Source organism: Rhinopithecus roxellana, chromosome 20 (genome assembly GCF_007565055.1).
Source record: "Rhinopithecus roxellana isolate Shanxi Qingling chromosome 20, ASM756505v1, whole genome shotgun sequence".
Classification (NCBI taxonomy): domain Eukaryota; kingdom Metazoa; phylum Chordata; class Mammalia; order Primates; family Cercopithecidae; genus Rhinopithecus; species Rhinopithecus roxellana.
The window spans coordinates 47427171-47446100 of NC_044568.1; the positions used below are offsets into that span (position 1 = coordinate 47427171).

The following is an 18930-nucleotide window of genomic DNA, read 5'->3' on the forward strand; positions in this document are numbered from 1 at the left end:
CTTGGTTTCTCTAAGCCTCCATTTCCTAAGGCTTATATCTGAAAATGACTATAAGAGGAAAGGATGCTATTGTATCCAACTCAGAGGGCGGTCCTGATACTTACATTGCAAGAACATGTTAAGTGTTGCATAAATGGCAGCAGGGGCTGTGGAAGTTCAGTGATGATAGGTAGTTTAATTTGTCTTAGTTTTCCTTTGTCAAAGCATAAATCCCACCAGAGAAAGTCACATATGCAAGGAATACTTTACGCAAAGATGTTGTCCTAGGGAAGGGAGACCAGAACTCAGTCTAAACTAACTCTGAAACAAAGTCGGGTAGGGTTTTTAAGCTTTAGGATGAGAGTAGAAAGGGGCTGGACGGCTGTAGGAAGCATACTGAGTTGTTTGCTGAGTTTACAAAGGTTTCCTCTGTGATTAGGCCAGCTGTGTTTGCTAATTGGCTCTCAGGGAAGTTATGCTCCTACCCTCCCATAGAAACTGGGAGATAGGGGGACTGTCTTCCTTGATGATCGCAATTCAAAGGAATGGCTCCCAGGTCCTTGACAAAGATTATTCTGGTTTGTAAAATTAGTAAGAGGCTATTAAAAAGAGTTACGTATATCTCAAGACAGAAAAATGATTTACAGTGAAAAGCTTTCTAAAGAAAATGCTCTGTATTAGTCCGTTTTCACGCGGCTGATAAAGACATACCCAAAACTGGGCAATTTACAAAGAAAGAGGTTTATTGGACTTACAGTTCCACGTGGCTGGGGAGGCCTCACAATCGTGGTGGAAGGTGAAGGTTACATATCACATGGTGGCAGACAAGAGAGCTTGTGCAGGGAACCTCCCCTTTTTAAAACCATCAGATCTCATGAGACTTATTCACTATCATGAGAACAGCATGGGAAAGACCCTCCCCCATGATTCAGTCATCTCCCACAGGGTTTCTGCCACAACACACAGGAATTATGGGAGCTACAAGATGAGATTTGGGTGGGGACACAGAGCCAAACCATATAATTCTGCCCCTGGCCCCTCCCAAATCTGATATCTTCACATTTCAAAACCAATCATGCCTTCCCAATAGTCCCTCAAAATCTCACCTCATTTCAACATTAACTCAGAAGTTCACAGTCTAAAGTCTCATCTGAGACAAGGCAAGTCCCTTCTGCTTATGAGCCTGTTAAATCAAAAGCAAGTTAGTTACTTCCTAGATACAATGGGGGTACAGGCATTGGGTAAATACACCCATTCAAATAGGAGAAATTGGCCAAAAAAGGGGGCTACAGGCCCCATACAAGTCCAAAATTCAGCAAGGCAGTCAAACCCTAAAGCTCCAAACTGATCTCCTTTGACTTCATGTCTCACATCCAGGTCACGCAGATACAAGAGGTAGGTTCCCATGATCTTGGGTAGCTCTGCCCCTGTAGCTTTGCAGGGTACAGCCTTCCTGGTTGCCTTCATGGGCTAGCATTGAGTGCGGCTTTTCCAGGCACACGGTGCAAGTTGTCAGTGGGTCTACTATTCTGGGGTCTACAGGATGGTGGCCCTCTTCTCACAGCTCCACTAGGCCAGTGCCCCAGTAGGGACTCTGTGTGGGGGTTCCAACCCCACATTTCTGTTCTATACTGCCCTAGCAGAGGCTCTCCATGAGGGCCCCACCCCTATAGCACAATTATGCCTGGGCATCCAGGAGTTTCCATATATCTGAAATCTAGGCAGAGGTTCCCAAACCTCAATTCTTGACTTCTGTGGACTCACACGCTCAACACTACATGAATGCTGCCAAGGCTTGAGGCCTGCACCCTCTGAAGCCACGACTCAAGCTCTACATTGGCCCCTTTCATCCATGGCTGGAGCAGTTGGGATACAGGGCACCAAGTTTCTAGGCTGCACACAGCATGGGTAATGTGGGTCCAGCCCATGAAACCACTTTTTCCTCCTAGGCCTCTGGGCCTGTGATGGGAGGGGCTGCCATGAAGGTCTCTGACATGCCATAGAGACATTTTCCCCATTGTCTTGGTGATTAACACTCAGCTCCTTGTTACTTATGCAAATTTCTGCAGCCAGCTTGAATTTCTTCTCAGAAAATGGGATTTTCTTTTCTATTGCATTTTCAGGCAGCAAATTTTTCAAACTTTTATTGTGTTTCCCTTTTGAAACTGAATGCCTTTAACAGCACCCAAGTTAACTCTTGAATGCTTTGCTTCTTAGAAATTTCTTCCACCAGATACTGTAAATCATCTCTCTCAATTTCAAAGTTCCACAAATCTCTAGGGAAGGGGCAAAATCCCACTAGTCTCTTTGCTAAAACCTAACAAGAATCACCTTTGCTCCAGTTCCCAACAAGTTCCTCATCTCCATCTGAGACCACCTCAGTCTAGACCTTACTGTTCATATCACTATCAGCATTTTTGTCAAAGCCATTCAACAAGTCTCTAGGGAGTTCCAAACTTTCCCACATTTTCCTGTCTTCTTCTGAGCCCTGCAAAACATTCCAACCTCTGCCTGTTACGCAGTTCCAAAGTTGCTTCCACATTTTCAGGTATCTTTTCAGCAGTGTCCCCCTATGCTGGTACCAATTTACTGTATTAGTTCATTTTCACACTGATGATAAAGACATACCCAAGATGGGGCAATTTACAAAAGAAAGAGGTTTATTGGACTTATAGTTCCACATGCCTGGGGAGGCCTCACAATCGTGGCGGAAGGCGAAAGGTAAATCTCACATGGTAGCAGACAAGAGGGGAAAGCTTATGCAGGGAAACTCCCCATTTTAAAACCATTAGATCTTATAAGACTTACTCTCATGAGAACAGCACAGGAACGACCCACCCCGTGATTCAGTCATCACCAACAGGGATCCTCCCATAACACGTGGGAATTATGGGAACTACAAGATGAGATTTGGGTGTAGACACAGAGTCAAACCATATCATGCTCTAAGAAAAGAAAGTTTTGGGCCTAGAGTCAGGAAAAAGCCTTTTCAAGTCAAGCCGAGGAGAACTTTAAGGCTGTCTTGTCTACCTCATTTTGTGCAAAGTAGGCAGAAAGTTTAAAAGAAAAGAAACATATATTTAAGTATAATTAAGAAAATTACAGTGTTTCAGTTAAAGCAGTTCAGTGATTTTTAGAAAAGGAGCTGAAATTAAATAGTATAAATTTAATTCTAATAATTTAGGGCTATGAACCATGTAATTGCTTAATTTTCAATAACTAATTGTTCTTTTGCAACTACAGTTTGGCAGGTTGCCCTAATAATTTTCAGGCATTTTAGGTTCATGCTCCTTCCAACCCTCCTTTCCCTAACAAGGGTTGCATCTAAGTTATCAGGGATAAGGGTGGGGGGTGTTACATATTTAGGACCAGGATGTTGATGTGCACTTGTTCCTGGCCAGACTCTTCTGCTATAAATAAGATCCCCAAATCTATTTTGGGAACAGTGAAAGGGATGGGATGATGCTGAGCAGCTGGACTTCGGCATTTCCTTATTGTGCATTATTTCCAATCCATTGTTTTACCCTGGAAAGGGTCAACTGAAAGAACTGGCCATTGTCTTTGTAGGTTTAAGTATTGCTCTGTCTTCCCTGAGACCAAAAAATAAAAGATTGAATGAAGGATGTTACTGAATCGAAAACTTATGGTTAATATTCTAAAACATTACCCACTAAAAGAGCAAGAGAAAAAAGTTAGTGGGAGAGTGTTTCAGATGATTCCTTCTTCACAGGTTTACCTGTTCCCCCATCTGAAGAGTTAATTAGAAAAACAATACAGGTACATCATATAAAGTTCAAACTCTATAGACATACAATTTGTAAAATGTGTAAGTCCCCCATTTTCCACCTCCTGAGGACATACTATCAACAGATCTTCTACCACTTTTCTTTTCTATACATGTACTTCTTTTCTATACATATATATTTTTCCAAACAATGTGTTTATATCATGTATAATGTTTTGCAATTTACTTTTTCTACCTTAACAATATATTATCCTCTCATGACAGTACATCTATATCTATCCCTTCTTTGTAATAGAGGAACAGGATTTTATTGAAGGTATTGGCATGATTTATGTAATCATTCTTTCTGTTTTCATTTGATCTTACTGTTTTCCAGTGTTATCATGAACATCTTTCTGCCTGAATCTTTGTTTTGCTATGGTTTTACTTTTTCAATTTTGTTTCTAGGTTTGTTTGCTCTTTTTTTTTAATCTTTAAGACTTGGATCTGCTGCATAAATTCCTTTAAAGTTTGCAGACATGTATTGAGTGTATTGATCAGCTGCACTTAGGAGTATGCACTTGATGTGACTCCCCCTTCCATGAAAAATCCTTTAAGAATGGCATAGTTGCAAAGTTGGAAGGCTGTGTGAGTCATAAACTGATTTTACCCCATCACCACATCAGCCAAACACCTGCTCTGCCAGTTTGATTAAGATTAGTCATGTATTTCATGCCTGTAATCCCAGCACTTTGGGAGGCCAAGGCGGGTGAATCACCTGATGTCAGGAGTTTGAGACCAGCCTCACCAACATAGTTAAACCCCGTCTCTACTAAAAAACAAAAAATTAGCCAGGCGTGGTGGTGCACGCCTGTAATCCCAGCTACTCGGGAGGCCGAGGCGGGAAAATCGCTTGAACCCGGGAGTTGGTGGTTGCAGTGAGCCGAGATCGTGCCATTGCACTCCAGCCTGGGTGACAAGAGCAAAACTACATCTCAAAAAAACCCAAAATTTACTCATGTATTAATTGAGATTTGCAGGGCCATGTCCTTTATATAAAACAATGTGCAATGCACTAAGCTCCATGGTGTTTGAGACACAAAGGAGAACAAGATACCATCCCCACCACTGGGTAGCTTAAGATTATTGTCTGTATCCAGTATATAGCAATTGTAATGATTTCTAAAATGTTTTCTATTGAGATACAGTTCACATGAAATGAAGTGCTCAGATTTTGAGTGACAGTTTGATCAGTTTCAAAGAATGTGCACACCTAATCAAGACACGGAACATTTCTGTAACACCAGAAAATTCCCTCTTGCCCTTTCCTAATCAGTCACAAACCCCTCCCCTATAACCATTGATGTGGTTTTTGCCTGTACCTTTATATGAATGGAATCATGCAGAAAATACTTTTTTGGGTATCTTACTTTGTCTTCCTTATACCCCTTTGTGCAAATCCTCCCACCCCTAGACCTCGACAACTTCTGGTCTGTTTTCTGCCCTTGAAGTTTTGTATGAATTCTTTATGTATTCTGTTTGCCCCAGGCTGGAGTGCAGTGGCATGATCTTGGCTCACTGCAACCTCTGCCTCCCAGGTTCAAGCAATCCTCCCACCTCGGCCTCCTGAGTAGCTAGGATTATAGGCACATGCCACCACACCTGGCTAATTTTTTTGTTGTATTTTTTATCAGATATGTATTGTGAATAACATTTTTTATCAGATATGTATTATGAATATTTTCTTTCTCCACTTACATTTCTGTTTCCTTAGCAGTGTCTTTACAAGAGTACATTTTTTTATATTTTAATGGAATTTAATTTACCAATTTTTCCTTTATGGCCCATACCTTGGGTGTGCAAAGTAAGAAATCCCTACCCACCTAAAGGTAACCGAGATTTTCTCCTATGTTTCTTCATTTCATTCATTGCTCCTGTTTTCTTTTAAATTTGTATACTTTTAGCTTTTTTCATTTAGGTCTGTGACCCATCTCGAGTTAATTTCTTGTGCCTAGTATGAGGTAAAGTTGGTGCTATTTTTTTCCCCCATAAGGATATTCAGTTATTCCGGTACTGTTTTTTGGAAAGGCTTCCCTTTGTTCCTTTGGTACTTTTGTGGGAAAAAAAAAATTGACCATCTTAGTGTGGGTCTATTTCTGGACTCTGTTCAGTTTCACTGATATATGTATCTGTGTCTTCACCAATACCACACAGTTTTAATTACTGTAACTTTATATAATAGATCTTGAAATCAGATAGTATAAGACCTCCAGTTTTGTTCTTTTCTAAAGTTGTTTTTGACTATTCTAGCACTAGAATTTCTATGCAGTTGCTTATTGGAACTTTGATGGGATTGTATTTATTTTCTTAAAGCCTCACCTACAATGTGTTGAAAGCTTCTGAAATTTTGCCCATCTGAAAGTAAGTAATGACTTGTCAGTTTTAATTGACATTACTCTTGTTATGAGTGAATATGAAGATCTTTTGTTATGTTTGAGGACAATTTTTCTTTGAACTGCTTTTTTTTATTAACATTTTTTACTATACTTTGAGTTCTGGGGTATATGTGCACAATGTGCAGTTTTGTTACATAGGTATACACACGCCATGGTGGTTTGCTGCACCCATCAGTCCGTCACCTACGTTAGGTATTTCTCCTAATGCTGTCCCTCCCTTAGCACTCCCCCTCCCTACCTCCTGACAGGCCCCGGTGTGTGATGTTCCCCTCACTGTGTCCATGTGTTCGCCTTGTTCAGCTCCCACTTATGAGTGAGAACATGCGGTGTTTGGTTTTCTGTTCTTGTGTTAGTTTGCTAAGAATAATGGTTTTCAGCTTCATCTATGTCCCTGCAAAGGACATGAACTCATCCTTTTTATGACTGCATAGTATTCCATGGTGTATATGTGCCACACTTTCTTTATCTAGTCTATCATTTGGGTTGGTTCCAAGTCTTTACTATTGTGAATGGTGCTGCAATTCACATACATGTGCATGTATCTTTATAGTAGAATGATTTATAATCCTTTGTGTATACACCCAGTAATGGGATTGCTGGGTCAAATGGTATTTCTAGTTCTAGATCCTCGAGGAATCACCACACTGTCTTCCACAATGGTTGAACTAATTTATACTTCCACCAGTAGTGTAAAAGCATCCCTATTTCTCCACATCCTCTCCAACATCTGTTGTTTCCCGACTTTTTAATGATCACCATTCTAACTGGCGTAAGATGGTATCTCATTGTGGTTTTGATTTGCATTTCTCTAATGACCAGTGATGATGAGCTTTTTTTTCATGTTTGTTGGCTGCATAAATGTCTTCTTTTGAGAAGTGTCTGTTCATATCTATCACCCACTTTTTGATGAGGAGAACATTTTTGCAATCTATCCATCTGACAAAGGGCTAATATCCAGAATCTACAAGGAACTTAAACAATTTTTTTTCATTTTTCTAATTGTTATCCCTCCCCCTTCAATTTATAGACCTCTTCACATATATATATAGGAGAGATTAGCCCTTTATCTGTGATACATGTTATTTTCTCCCAGTTTGTTATTTATCTTTTGGCTTTGTGTTGACATTTACTTCACAAAACATATTTGTACATACTATGTTATCAGACTTATCTTGATAATAGATTTTGATTCATGGAGACTTTTCCCACTCCTACATTTTACATTTTTCCAAATGGCTATTTGTTACAGCACCATTTACTATAAAGTAGAATTTTTTCCCAGTTAGTTGGGATGTTACCTATATAATAAACTAAATTTCTATATGTGTTTTGGTTCATTTCTAGACTTTCTTTTCTGTTCCATTTGCCTGTCTTTCAATTCACATACCATACAACACATTTTTAACTATAGAGACTTTGTAGTATGTTTTAATATTTGGTAGAGCTAGTTACACATTTTTTCCTATATGTTGTCTTCTAGTAGTTTTACAGTTTCAGGTATTACGTTTAAGAATTTGATCTGAATGGCCAGGCACGGTGGCTCATGCCTGTAATCCCAGCACTTTGGGAGGCTGAGGCAGGCAGATCATGAAGTCAGGAGATCGAGATCATCCTGGTTAACACAGTGAAACCCCATCTCTACTAAAAATACAAAAAATTAGCTGGGCGTGGTGGTGGACACCTATAGTCCCAGCTACTTGGGAGGCTGAGGCAGGAGAATGGTGTGAACCTGGGAGGCGGAGCTTGCAGTGAGCAGAGATTGCGCCACTGCATTCCAGCCTGGGTGACAGAGCGAGACTCTGTCTCAAAAAAAAAAAAAATTAATCCATTTTGAGTTGATTTTATACATGGTATAAAAGTCTAATTTCATTCTTTTGCATATATAATCCAGATTTCTAAACTCCATTTATTGAAGACACTGTCTTTTCTCCCATTGTGTGTTCTTGACATCTTTGTCAAAAATCAATTGATGGTAAATGTGTGGGTTTATTTTGGGGCTATCTGTTATCTTCCTTTGGTCTATGTGTCTGTTTTTATAGCAGTACCATGCTGTTTTGATTACTGTAGATTTGTAATATATTTTGAAGTCAGGAAGTATGATGCCTCCATTTTGTTCATTTTCCTCAAAATTGTTTTAGATATTGGGGTTTTGTGGTACAATAACAATTTTAGGATTTTTAATCTATTTCTTTGAAAAGTGTCATTGGGATTTTGATAGGGATTGCATTGAATCTGTAGATCACTTTTGGTAGTATGGACATTTTAACAATATTGTTTCAATCCATGAACATGGTATATCTTTCTCTTTATTTGTGCCTTCAATATCTTTCATCAATGTTTTATGATTTTCAATATACAAGTCTTTCACTCCCTTGGCTATATTTGTTCATAAGTATTTTTCATAGCTATTGTAAATACAGTTGCCTTTTTTATTTCACTTCAGATGGTTTAATGCTAATGTATAGAAACCTTTTTTTTTTTTTTTTTTGAGACAGTTTCGCTTTTGTTTCCCAGGCTGGAGTGCAATGGCGAAATCTTGGCTCACTGCAACCTCCGCCTCCTGGGTTCAAGCGATTCTCCTGTCTCAGCCTCCCAAGTAGCTAGGATTACAGATGTGTGCTACCATGCCCAGATAACTTAGTGTTTTTAGTAGAGATGGGGTTTCACCATGTTGGTCAGGCTGGTCTTGAACTTCTGGTCAAGTGATCCACTTGCCTCAGCCCCCCAAAGTGCTGGGCTTACAGGTGTGAGCCACCATGCCCGGCTGAAACTACTATTTTTGTAGGTTGACTTTATATCCTGTAACTTTATTGTATTTTATTAGTTCTAGCAGTGTTTTCACTGACATTTTAGGGTTTTCTATACATAACATCATATTATCTGCAAACAGGAACCATTTGGCTTCTTTTCCAATTTGGATGACTTCTCTTTCTTTTTTTGCCTGATTGCTCTGGCTAGGTCTTCCATTACTATATTGAATAGGAGTGGTAAGAGCGGACATCTTTGTGTCTTTCTTGAGATGCTTTTGGAAAAAGCTTTCTTTTTCTTACTCTTGTGTGTGATATTAATGGTGAGCTTGTCATATATAGTCTTTATTGTGTTGAGTTCCATTCTTTCAGTGCCTAATATGGTTAGAGTTTTTATCATGAAAGGATATTGAATTTTGTCAAATGCTTCTTCTGCATCTGTTGAGATAATATGTGGTCTTTGTCCTTTATTCTGTTAATGTCGTTATTAACATTTACTTGCATATGTTGAACCATCTTTGGATCTCAAGGATAAGTCTCACTTTATTGTGATGATTGAATGATCCTTTTAATATGCTGTTGAATTCAGTTTGCTAGTGTTTTGTTGAGGATTTTTGCATATGCGTTCATCAGGGAATTAGCCTGTAATTTTTTTTTTTTTTTTTTTTTTTTTGAGATGGAGTCTCACTCTGTTGCCGAGGCTGGAGCGCAGTGGTATGATCTCAGCTCACTGCAACCTCTGCTGCCTCCCAGGTTCAAACAATTCTCTTGCCTCAGCCTCCCGAGTAGCTGGGATCACAAGTATGTACCACCATGCTCAGCTAATTTTTGTATTTTTAGTAGAGATGGGGTTTCACCATGTTGGCCAGGCCGGTCTCAGACTCTTGCCCTGCTCATCTTGGCCTCCCAAAGTGCTGGGATTACAGTCATGAGCCACCGTGCCTGGCCAGCCTGTAATTTTCTTGTATGTCCTTGTCTGGCTTTGGTGTCAGGGTAGTGCTGGCTTCATAAGATGTGTTTGGAAATATTTTTTCTTAAACTTTTTGGAGTTTGATAAGGATTGGTCTTATTTCTTGTTTAAATGTTTTGTAGAATTCAGCCCAGAAGCCATCTGATTCTAGGCTTTTCTTTAATGGGAGACTTTTTTATTACTGATTCAGTCTTTTTTTTTCATCAGTCTGTTATCAGTCTATTTTATCAGTCTGTTTGTTTGTTATCAGTCTGTTCAGATTTTCTTTTCTTTGTGATTAATACTTGGTAGGTTCTATGTGTCTAGGAATTTTTTCATTTCTTCTAGATTATCTAATTTGTTAACATGATTGTTCATCATAGTCTCTAGTGATAATTTTGTATATCTGTAGTATCCATTATAATGTCTCCTTTTTTATTTCTGATTTTACTTAAAACTCCTCTCCTTTTTTACTAGTTATTCTAGCTAAAAGTTTGTTTTATCTTTATCACAAGTTTTGTTGATTTTTTCTATTGTTTCTCTAGTCTATTTCATTTATTTCTGTTCTGATCTTTATTTTAACTTTCCTTCTGTGAACTTTGTGCTTAGTTTTTCCTTGTTTTTCTAGTTCCTTGTTTTCTAGTTTCCAATTCCAGTTCCTATACCTAGTTTCTAGGTATAATGTCAGGGTGTTTGAGATCTTTCTTCTTTTTTGATGTAGATGTTTATTGCTATAAACTTCACTCTTAGAACCACTTTTGCTGTATACTATATAACTTACATATTTTTGTATGTTGTGTTTCCATCTTCATTTGCCTCAAGATATTTTTAAATCCCTTTAATTTCTACATTGACTCATTGGTTGTTTGGGAGAATGTTGTTTAATTACCATATGCTTCTGCATTTTCTGAAATTCTTTCTATTTTTGATTGTTAGTATAATACCACTGTGGTTGGAAAAGGTATTTGAAATGGATTTCAGGCTTCATAAATGTACTAAGATTTATCTTGTGGCCTAACATACGAACTCTCCTGGAGAATGTTGTGTGTGTGCTCGAGAAGAATGTGTACAATTGACCCCCCCTCCATATCTGTGTGTTCTACATCCACAGATTCAACTCTGGGCCAAAAATAGTAAAAATAATAATAATAAATAACAATATGACAAAAATACAAATAAAAAGCAACGCAGTGTAGCAAATATTTATATAGATTTTATATTAGGTATTATGAGTATCTAGAGAAAATCTGAGGCATAAGGAGTATGTGTGCAGATTATATGCAAATACTACACCATTTTATATAAGACACTGATCATCCATGGAATTTGGTATCCTCAGGGGTCCTAGAACTAGGCATTAGCATTGTGCCTAGTTGGGGCTTACCTGTAGCCTGTGTCCACTGGTGCCAGCCTGGAGGTTGGGTGTATGGTTGCTAGCCCAGAAGCTAGGTCTATGAAAAACTGGGTCTTGGAGCCATCTTAGGACCTGGGTTCACAAGGGTTGGCACAGGGAAGGCCTGGGCCCTGTGTTTGCAGGTGCATGCCAGGTGTTTGAGCCCAGGTGTGCCATCCTTATTCTGGGATGGGGCTGAAGCCCAGGGCCACTGGGACATGCCTAGTGCTTGGGTCAGCCTAGTGCAGGGGCAGGCCCAGAGACCAAGTCCACCAGGCTGGGCTGGAACCTGGGACTGCAGAATCTGGCCTGGCATTGGTATGGGCTTGGAGGCTCAGTTTGCTGGTACTAGCCTGGCAATGGGTAAGCCTGGAGCCTGTATCTGTAGGGGCCAGCCTGGCAGCTGGGTCTACCAGGTAGGCCCAGAACCTGGAGCTGTGAGATCTAGCCTGGTGCTAGGGCAGACGTGAAGGCTCAGTCCCCGACTTATTTTCTTGATGTTAGGTTAGATTTTGATGGGCAGAAATTTTAGATTTTGATAAAACCCCTTTTTTATGATTTGTATCCTTAGTATCCATTTTAAGAAATCTCTGCCTACCCCAAGGGCAGAAAGATATTCTGTAGCAATAGTAGAAATGTTAAAGTATCTTACATTCATCTCATGTCATATTCAGAAAAAATTGCTTGTAGGAGTAGTTGACTATAGCATTTTGTTATTTTTTTTCAGAGAGGATTCATTTTTTATGTTAGGCAGCTGTCAGTACTTGCAATCTTGGGAGCGCCCTCATCCTGTATCGAGGATTGAGATTATTTGAAGTTGGGGTTTGTAGAAGCTAAAAGGATTGAGATTATTGGCCGGGTGCAGTGGCTCAAGCCTGTAATCCCAGCACTTTGGGAGGCCGAGACGGGTGGATCACGAGGTCAGGAGATCGAGACCATCCTGGCTAACGCGGTGAAACCCCGTCTCTACTAAAAAATACAAAAAACTAGCCAGGCGAGGTGGCGGGCGCCTGTAGTCCCGGCTACTCTGGAGGCTGAGGCAGGAGAATGGCGTAAACCCGGGAGGTGGAGCTTGCAGTGAGCCGAGATCCGGCCACTGCACTCCAGCCTAGGCGACAGAGGGAGACTCTGTCTCAAAAAAAAAAAAAAAAAAAAAAAAAAAAAAAAGGATTGAGATTATTTGCAGTCCCAGGGAAGGTCAATCTCCTTTAGGTTCCTCCTTACTTACAAAGTCAAGTCCTAATCTAATCCCTTCCATTCCTGGTCCTGAATTCCAGCTCTCTTTCTCGTAGTCCCAAGAATTTAGGTCAGATATTCACGGTCACATAGTTGTGAAATCCCACATGGTAGTGGTGTGATTTCAACCTAGGCAGTCTAACTTCAGATCCTGGGTTGTTAAAAGGAAACTTCCATGTCACCCTTACCATGAGGGGTGAATTTTATTTGTTTTGCTTCCCATTGTATATCTACACCTCACATGACATGTAGTAGATATTCAGAAAATATTCATTAAATATAAGAATGAATCTTCTCTTAGACCATTTGGGATACTATAGCAAAATACCACAGACTACGTGGCTTAAAAACAGCAGAAGTTTATTGCTCACAGTTCTGATGGCTGTGAAGTCCAAGATCAAGGTGGCAGCACATTCCATGTCTAGTGAGGACCCCTTTCCTGGTTGGCTTGTCTTTTCTTTGTGTCCTCAGATGGTGGAAGGAATGAGAGATCTCTGTGGGGCCTCTTTTATAAGGGAATTCATCCCATTCTAATCACCTCTCTAAATCCCCACTTCATTTTTATTTTCATTTATTTCTTTAATTTTTTGAGATAGAGTTTCACTCTTGTTGCCCAGGCTGGAGTGCAGTGGTGCAATCTCAGCACACTGCAACCTCCACCTTCCTGGTTCAAGTGATTCTCCTGCCTCAGCCTCCCGAGTAGCTGGGATTACAGGCGCCTGCCACCAGGCCTGGCTAATGTTTTGTATTTTTAGTAGAGACAGGGCTTCACCGTGTTGACCAGGCTGGTCTTGAACTCCTGACCTCAGGTGAGCCATCCGCCTTGGCCTCCCAAAGTGTTGGGATTACAGGCATGAGCCACTGTGCCCAGCCCCAAAATCCCCACTTCTAAATACTTTGACCTTGGGTGTTAGGATTTAACATAAGAAGTTAGGGGAACATAAACATTCAGTTCATTGCAAATCTGTTCCCCTTAGCAATACTATTAGTGGTAGTTACTTCCAATCTGATAGATTATTGAATAGCATTTTGGGCTTAGAGTTGTGCTGTGATTTTATATACTGTTTTGTTGCTTTGCCATTGGTGGTGACTTACTTGTTTTTTGTTGTTTTTAAATTAGTATTTCCATGGGGATTGGGAAAACTACTGGCAAAATTTATCTGGAAACTTGCATGAACAACTTATCGATCTTTGTTTTGTGGTTGGCATTTTATCCATATTAGAAGCTCCATAGATGTTGACTAAATTAAAAATGTAGGTTGGGAGGCTGAGGCGGGCGGATCACTTGAGGTCAGCAGTTCGAGACCAGCCTGGCCAACATGGTGAAACCCCATCTCTACCAAAAATACAACAGTTAGCTAGGCATGGTGGCAGGTTGTAATCCCAGCTATTCAGGAGGCTGAGGCAGAAGAATCACTTGTGGGAGGAAGAGGTTGCAGTGAGCTGAGATTGCACCACTGCAGTCCAGCCTGGGTGACAGACGGAGATTCTGTCTCAAAAAAATATATAGGGATAAACAATTTCTCAAATACTTTAAATCCTTATATTTCCTATTTTAAATCTTTATTAAATATTTCTTGTCTTTAAAGCTTGATTATAAAATTAAGTAGTTTAAGTAATTTACTTGTCTAAAATTTACACATCATTAGATAATCTTTTCTTTTTAAAAATCTTTACTCCCTCCATAGAGTTGAACGTCCTCTCTTTTTAGAAGAATGGATTTCTCAGAGGCCAAAAAATTTATGGTTCTTCTCTGGAAGAATTTTATTTTAAAGGTAAGTTGAACTACCTATAGGGTTATTACAACAGCTCAGAGGCCACAGGGGGAAATTCTGACAGCTTGATCATTGAATTTCAATTTTTATTGTTTTACTTTTTTCAGTACGAAGGCTGGGTTATCTCTGCCAAATATAGAGTTCTCACAGAGAGAGATAATAGCAGGCTGTTATGTAGAAAGCAGAAAAAAGACAGTCCAGGAAACTGCTGCTATTATAGAGTGAAGCTGTGTTTTTGGCAACCTATATATTCTTTTATGAAGTATCTTTTATCTTAATATGAAAGAATTATACACAATATAGGACTATTCAGCCATGAAAAAGAATGAGATCCTCTCATTTGCAACAATATAGATGGAACTGGAGGTCATTATGTAAAGTGAAATAAGCCAGGCACAGAAAGACAAACTTTGCATGTTCTCACTTATTGGTAGAAACTAAAAATTAAAACAATTGAACTCATGGAGATGGACAGTAGAAGGATGGTTAACAGAGGCCGGGAAGGGGTAACTTGGGGTAGGTAAGGGGGAAGTGGAGATGGTTAATGGGTACAAAAAAATAGAAAGCATGGATAAGACATAGTATTTGCTAGCACAACAGAATGACTAGAGTCAAAAATAATTTGATCGTACATTTAAAACTATCTAAAAGAGTGTAATTGGATTGTTTGTAACATAAGGGATAAATGCTTGAGGGAATGGATACCCAATTTACCTTGATGTGATTATTATGCATTGTGTGCCTGTATCAAAATATCTCATGTAACCCATAAATACATATACCTGCTATGTACCCACGAAAATTAAAAATTAAAAAAAAATTCAAAAATGAACTTTAGGGCAATTAACACAATCTTTTTTCTTCTTCTTCTAGAGACGGCGATGTATTGCTTTAGTTGTGGAAATGGTCCTCACATTTCTGTTTAGTGCCGCACTTTTGGCAGTACGCTCTGTTATTGTTATAAAGAAGAACGGACCTTTTGATTTCGCTGCTCAGCCTGTCGATGAAGTGCCTTTCTACATCACAGCTTCCTTAGCTTCTGCTTTCCCTTTGGAATTGGCTTATGTGCCTTCCAGAAGTACTGTGGTTCAGGGTATTATCGAAAGGGTGAAAATGGATTTAAACCCCCAAATGAAAGGTTAGAACTTCACGTTTTCTGAAAAAACACACAGAATTACTAAGTTGATTTAGTGAAGACATACTTACAACCTTATTAACTGGTTCTTAACCTCCCAAGTAAAACACCATTGGAATCCTCATACTAAGTGTAAATATTATGGACTTCGTTACACTTGAAAGTTAAATTTCCAGAAAATATTTTGTTTGTAGAGCCCAGAACAAATAGTAATATTTCGAAATGAGATGACCAATTATGATGATGATTCTAAGCTGTTATCCAGTTTTGTGATACTGTTTTTTTCTATCTGGTTGTGCTTCTTGAACCTGGGTAAGTATACCTCCAGGGGTGTGTGATTTTGTGCCACAGATCAGTGGTCAGTTATTTAAAACAATGTTTTGTATTAAAATGTGGTGTGAGTAACATAGGAAGGCTTTAGAAAACACTCAAGCTGTGTAGAATTATTTTAAAAGCCTTCAATCCCTCACTTACCTTCATATTCCCAGATCAGTTTCTTATCTCTTTCTCTCAGAGGTAAATACTGTCAGAAGTTTGGGCTGTCCAGGCACAGTAGCTCACACCTGTAATCCCAGCATTTTGGGAGGCCAAGGCGGGCAGATCACCTGAGGTCAGGAGTTTGAGACCAGCCTGGCCAACATGGTGAAACTCCATCTCTACTAAAAATATAAAAATTAGCCAGGCGTGGTGGTGTGCACCTATAGTCCCAGCTGCTCGGGAGGCTGAGGCATGAGAATCGCTTGAATCCAGGAGGAGGAGGTTGTGGTGAGGCAAAATTGTGCCACTGCACTCCAGCCTGGGTGACAGAGCGAAACTCTATCTCAAAAAAAGAAAAAAAAAGAAGAAGAAGAAGAAGTTTGTGGGCATCTTCCTAGCATACCTCTCTCTACACATGTGTGTGCATGGGTGCACACACACACACTCATGCAACTTTTCCATCATTTTTTGTCTTTTAAGAGATATGAGAGTCCTTGAGAGTAGATGCCATCTCAAAGCATTCTTTTTTGTTGTTTGCTTTTTTATCAAAGCATTCTTATTTTAAAATAAAGACTGAAACAAAAGAATACGAAGTTCCCAGTAATTTTTAAATTCTACAACAAAAATATCCCAACAAATTTAGAGTCTATCATGGGTTACTCCAACAGTCTGTTTGGGTTACTCAAAATATTTTCTGATTTCTACTCTGATGTCTTCTTTGATGCATGGAATTTTAAAATTTTTAGAAATGTGTTACTGAACTTCCAAACACTGGGGGCTTCTTGTTATCTTTCTGTTGTTGATTTCTGTTTTAATTTCCTTTCATCAGAGAGTATACTCGATTTCAGTTCTTTGACATTTTGAGAATTGTTTATTGACTAGTACATGGTATATTTTGACAAATGTTTTCTGTGCATTTGTAAAAACTGTGTGCTGTAGGTTTTGCTTCTGGTGTTCTATAAATGCCACCTAGGCAAAGCTGGCTAAGTGTCATGCTTTTCAAGTCATCTGTATTCTTTTTTTTTTTTTTTTTTTTTTTTTTTGTCTGCTTATTATATCCGTCATTGAAAGAAGTATTAAATTTCCAATCAGGTATTATTAGGATTAAATAAGTTATATACTGCATATATTAATTTTTTTTTTTTTTTTGAGACGGAGTCTCACTCTGTCACCAGGCTGGAGTGCAGTGGCACAATCTCGGCTCACTGCAACCTCCCACCTCCCAGGTTCGAGCAGTTCCCCTGCCTCAGCCTCCTGAGTAGCTGGTACTATAGGCACCCGCCACCACGCCTGGCTAATTTTTTGTATTTTTAGTAGAGATGGGGTTTCACCATGTTGGCCAGGATGGTCTCCATCTCCTGACCTTGTGATCTCCTGCCTCTGCCTCCCAAAGTGCTGGGATTATAGGTATGAGTCACCGCACCCGGCCTCTATATATTCAAATTTATATATTTTTAAGATATTAAAATTTCCAACTGAGATTTAGCTATTTTTCTTTTTGCTTATTTATTTTGAATTAAAGTTCATGTGATCTTTCCATTGAATCATTTTAAAAACAATATTTTTCAGTTCCAGAATTTCCATTTATCTCTATTTTGAATAGGTTCCAGGTCTCTTAGAAAATGTACCATTTTTAAGTTTATTAACCATATCAACTGTAGTTACTTTAAAATCTCTGCCAGGAAGTTCTGGTATCTGGATCACTTGTTTATCTTTCTTTTTTTCTTTTATGTGATTGAGTTCTATTTTGTAACATGCCTTGTATATTTTTATCAAATCCAAGATGTTGCAGATGAAAACTTTTGAAGGCTTTTGGGGATATTTCTTTATCCAAAGAAGGTTACATTTTCTTTTGGATCATTATTGTACTGGTAGCTCCCCCTGCCCCCACTGAAGGCTAGTTTTAGCTTCACTAAAGACTGCCCTATTTCTGTTTTCTCTTTACTTCTGGGCATAACCCTGGTACTAGTGTGTGATTGATCCTTACTCCTAGGACATGACCATTCCATGACTCAAATGAAAGTCGGGGGTTCAAGAAGGCTCCTTACCTTGTGGGGCTTGAGCTCCATCCTGTCTCCCCAGCCTGGTGCAGCTACTGAAATCACTGCTCAGCATTTTAGCCCTCCAGCCACTGTCATCTACCTGCCTGTTCTCACTTGGAAGACTAGAAGTTCATACCCAGGCTTTCGCCCCTCTTTCTGGGTACACATGGTTAATTAAGGCAGCTGACAGTCAAAGATGAATACCCAGGCCGGACCCAGTGGTTCACATCTGTAATCCCAGCACTTTGGGAGGCAGAGGAGGGAGTTCACAAGGTTGGGAGATCGAGACCATCCTGGCCAACATGGTGAAACCCTGTCTCTACTAAAAATACCAAAATTATCCAGGTGTGGTGGCAGTTGCCTGTAGTCCCAGCTACTCAGGAGACTGAGGCAGGAGAATCACTTGAACCCAGGAGGCGGAGGTTGCAGTGAGCCAAGATTGCACCACTGCACTCCAGTCTGGGTGACAGAGTGAGACTCCGTCTCAAAAAAAAAAAAAAAAGAGAGAGAGAGAGAGAGAAAGATGAATACCCGGGAAAATAGTTTAGGTATCTGAGGAGCCCAGGAACAATGAAAGGAAGAAAGAAAATGGAACCTCCTATACCAGGAGAAGCAGAACTCGTGTAACTACTGGAGGGGTGAGGAGAAGAGCTGCTCAGGTGTCTGGAGTTTCAGCTGGGGTTCAGCTGTACCCCATCATCCTATCATCATTGTCATCATCCCAGGCTGCGGCATTTGCTTTCTTATGCATGACCATGATGGAAAGAACAGCTATCCCCAGTCTAGGCTTTCAGGACATGGTTACATGTTTGTGTGTGTTTAATGCTCTCCTTATTGGGGCTAAGCAAGTTGGGTATATGTTGGAATGAAAAAAGTTGAAAGTTAGATTCTTTTAGGGTTGGGTTTTTTGTTTGTTTTGTTTTGGCCAGGTCACTAGGATTGAAGGTGGGAGAGACAAACGAATTGAAGAACTGGAAGAGTTATTGAAGAGATGGGTCCTGGAATCTAAACTAGAAA

At 39.6% G+C, this 18930-nt stretch overlaps 1 protein-coding gene across 1 annotated transcript in view; it reads left to right on the forward strand.

Annotated features, from left to right (window-relative positions):
• Positions 1-18930, forward strand: part of LOC115895308 (putative uncharacterized protein CRYM-AS1) — a 147118-nt gene that overhangs the window by 116058 nt on the left and 12130 nt on the right. Inside the window, exons 3-4 of the mRNA XM_030925619.1 lie at positions 14173-14259; positions 15133-15397. Coding sequence (XP_030781479.1) covers positions 14200-14259; positions 15133-15397 — 325 coding nt within the window. The 5' untranslated portion in view covers positions 14173-14199. The remainder of the gene's footprint in view (positions 1-14172; positions 14260-15132; positions 15398-18930) is intronic.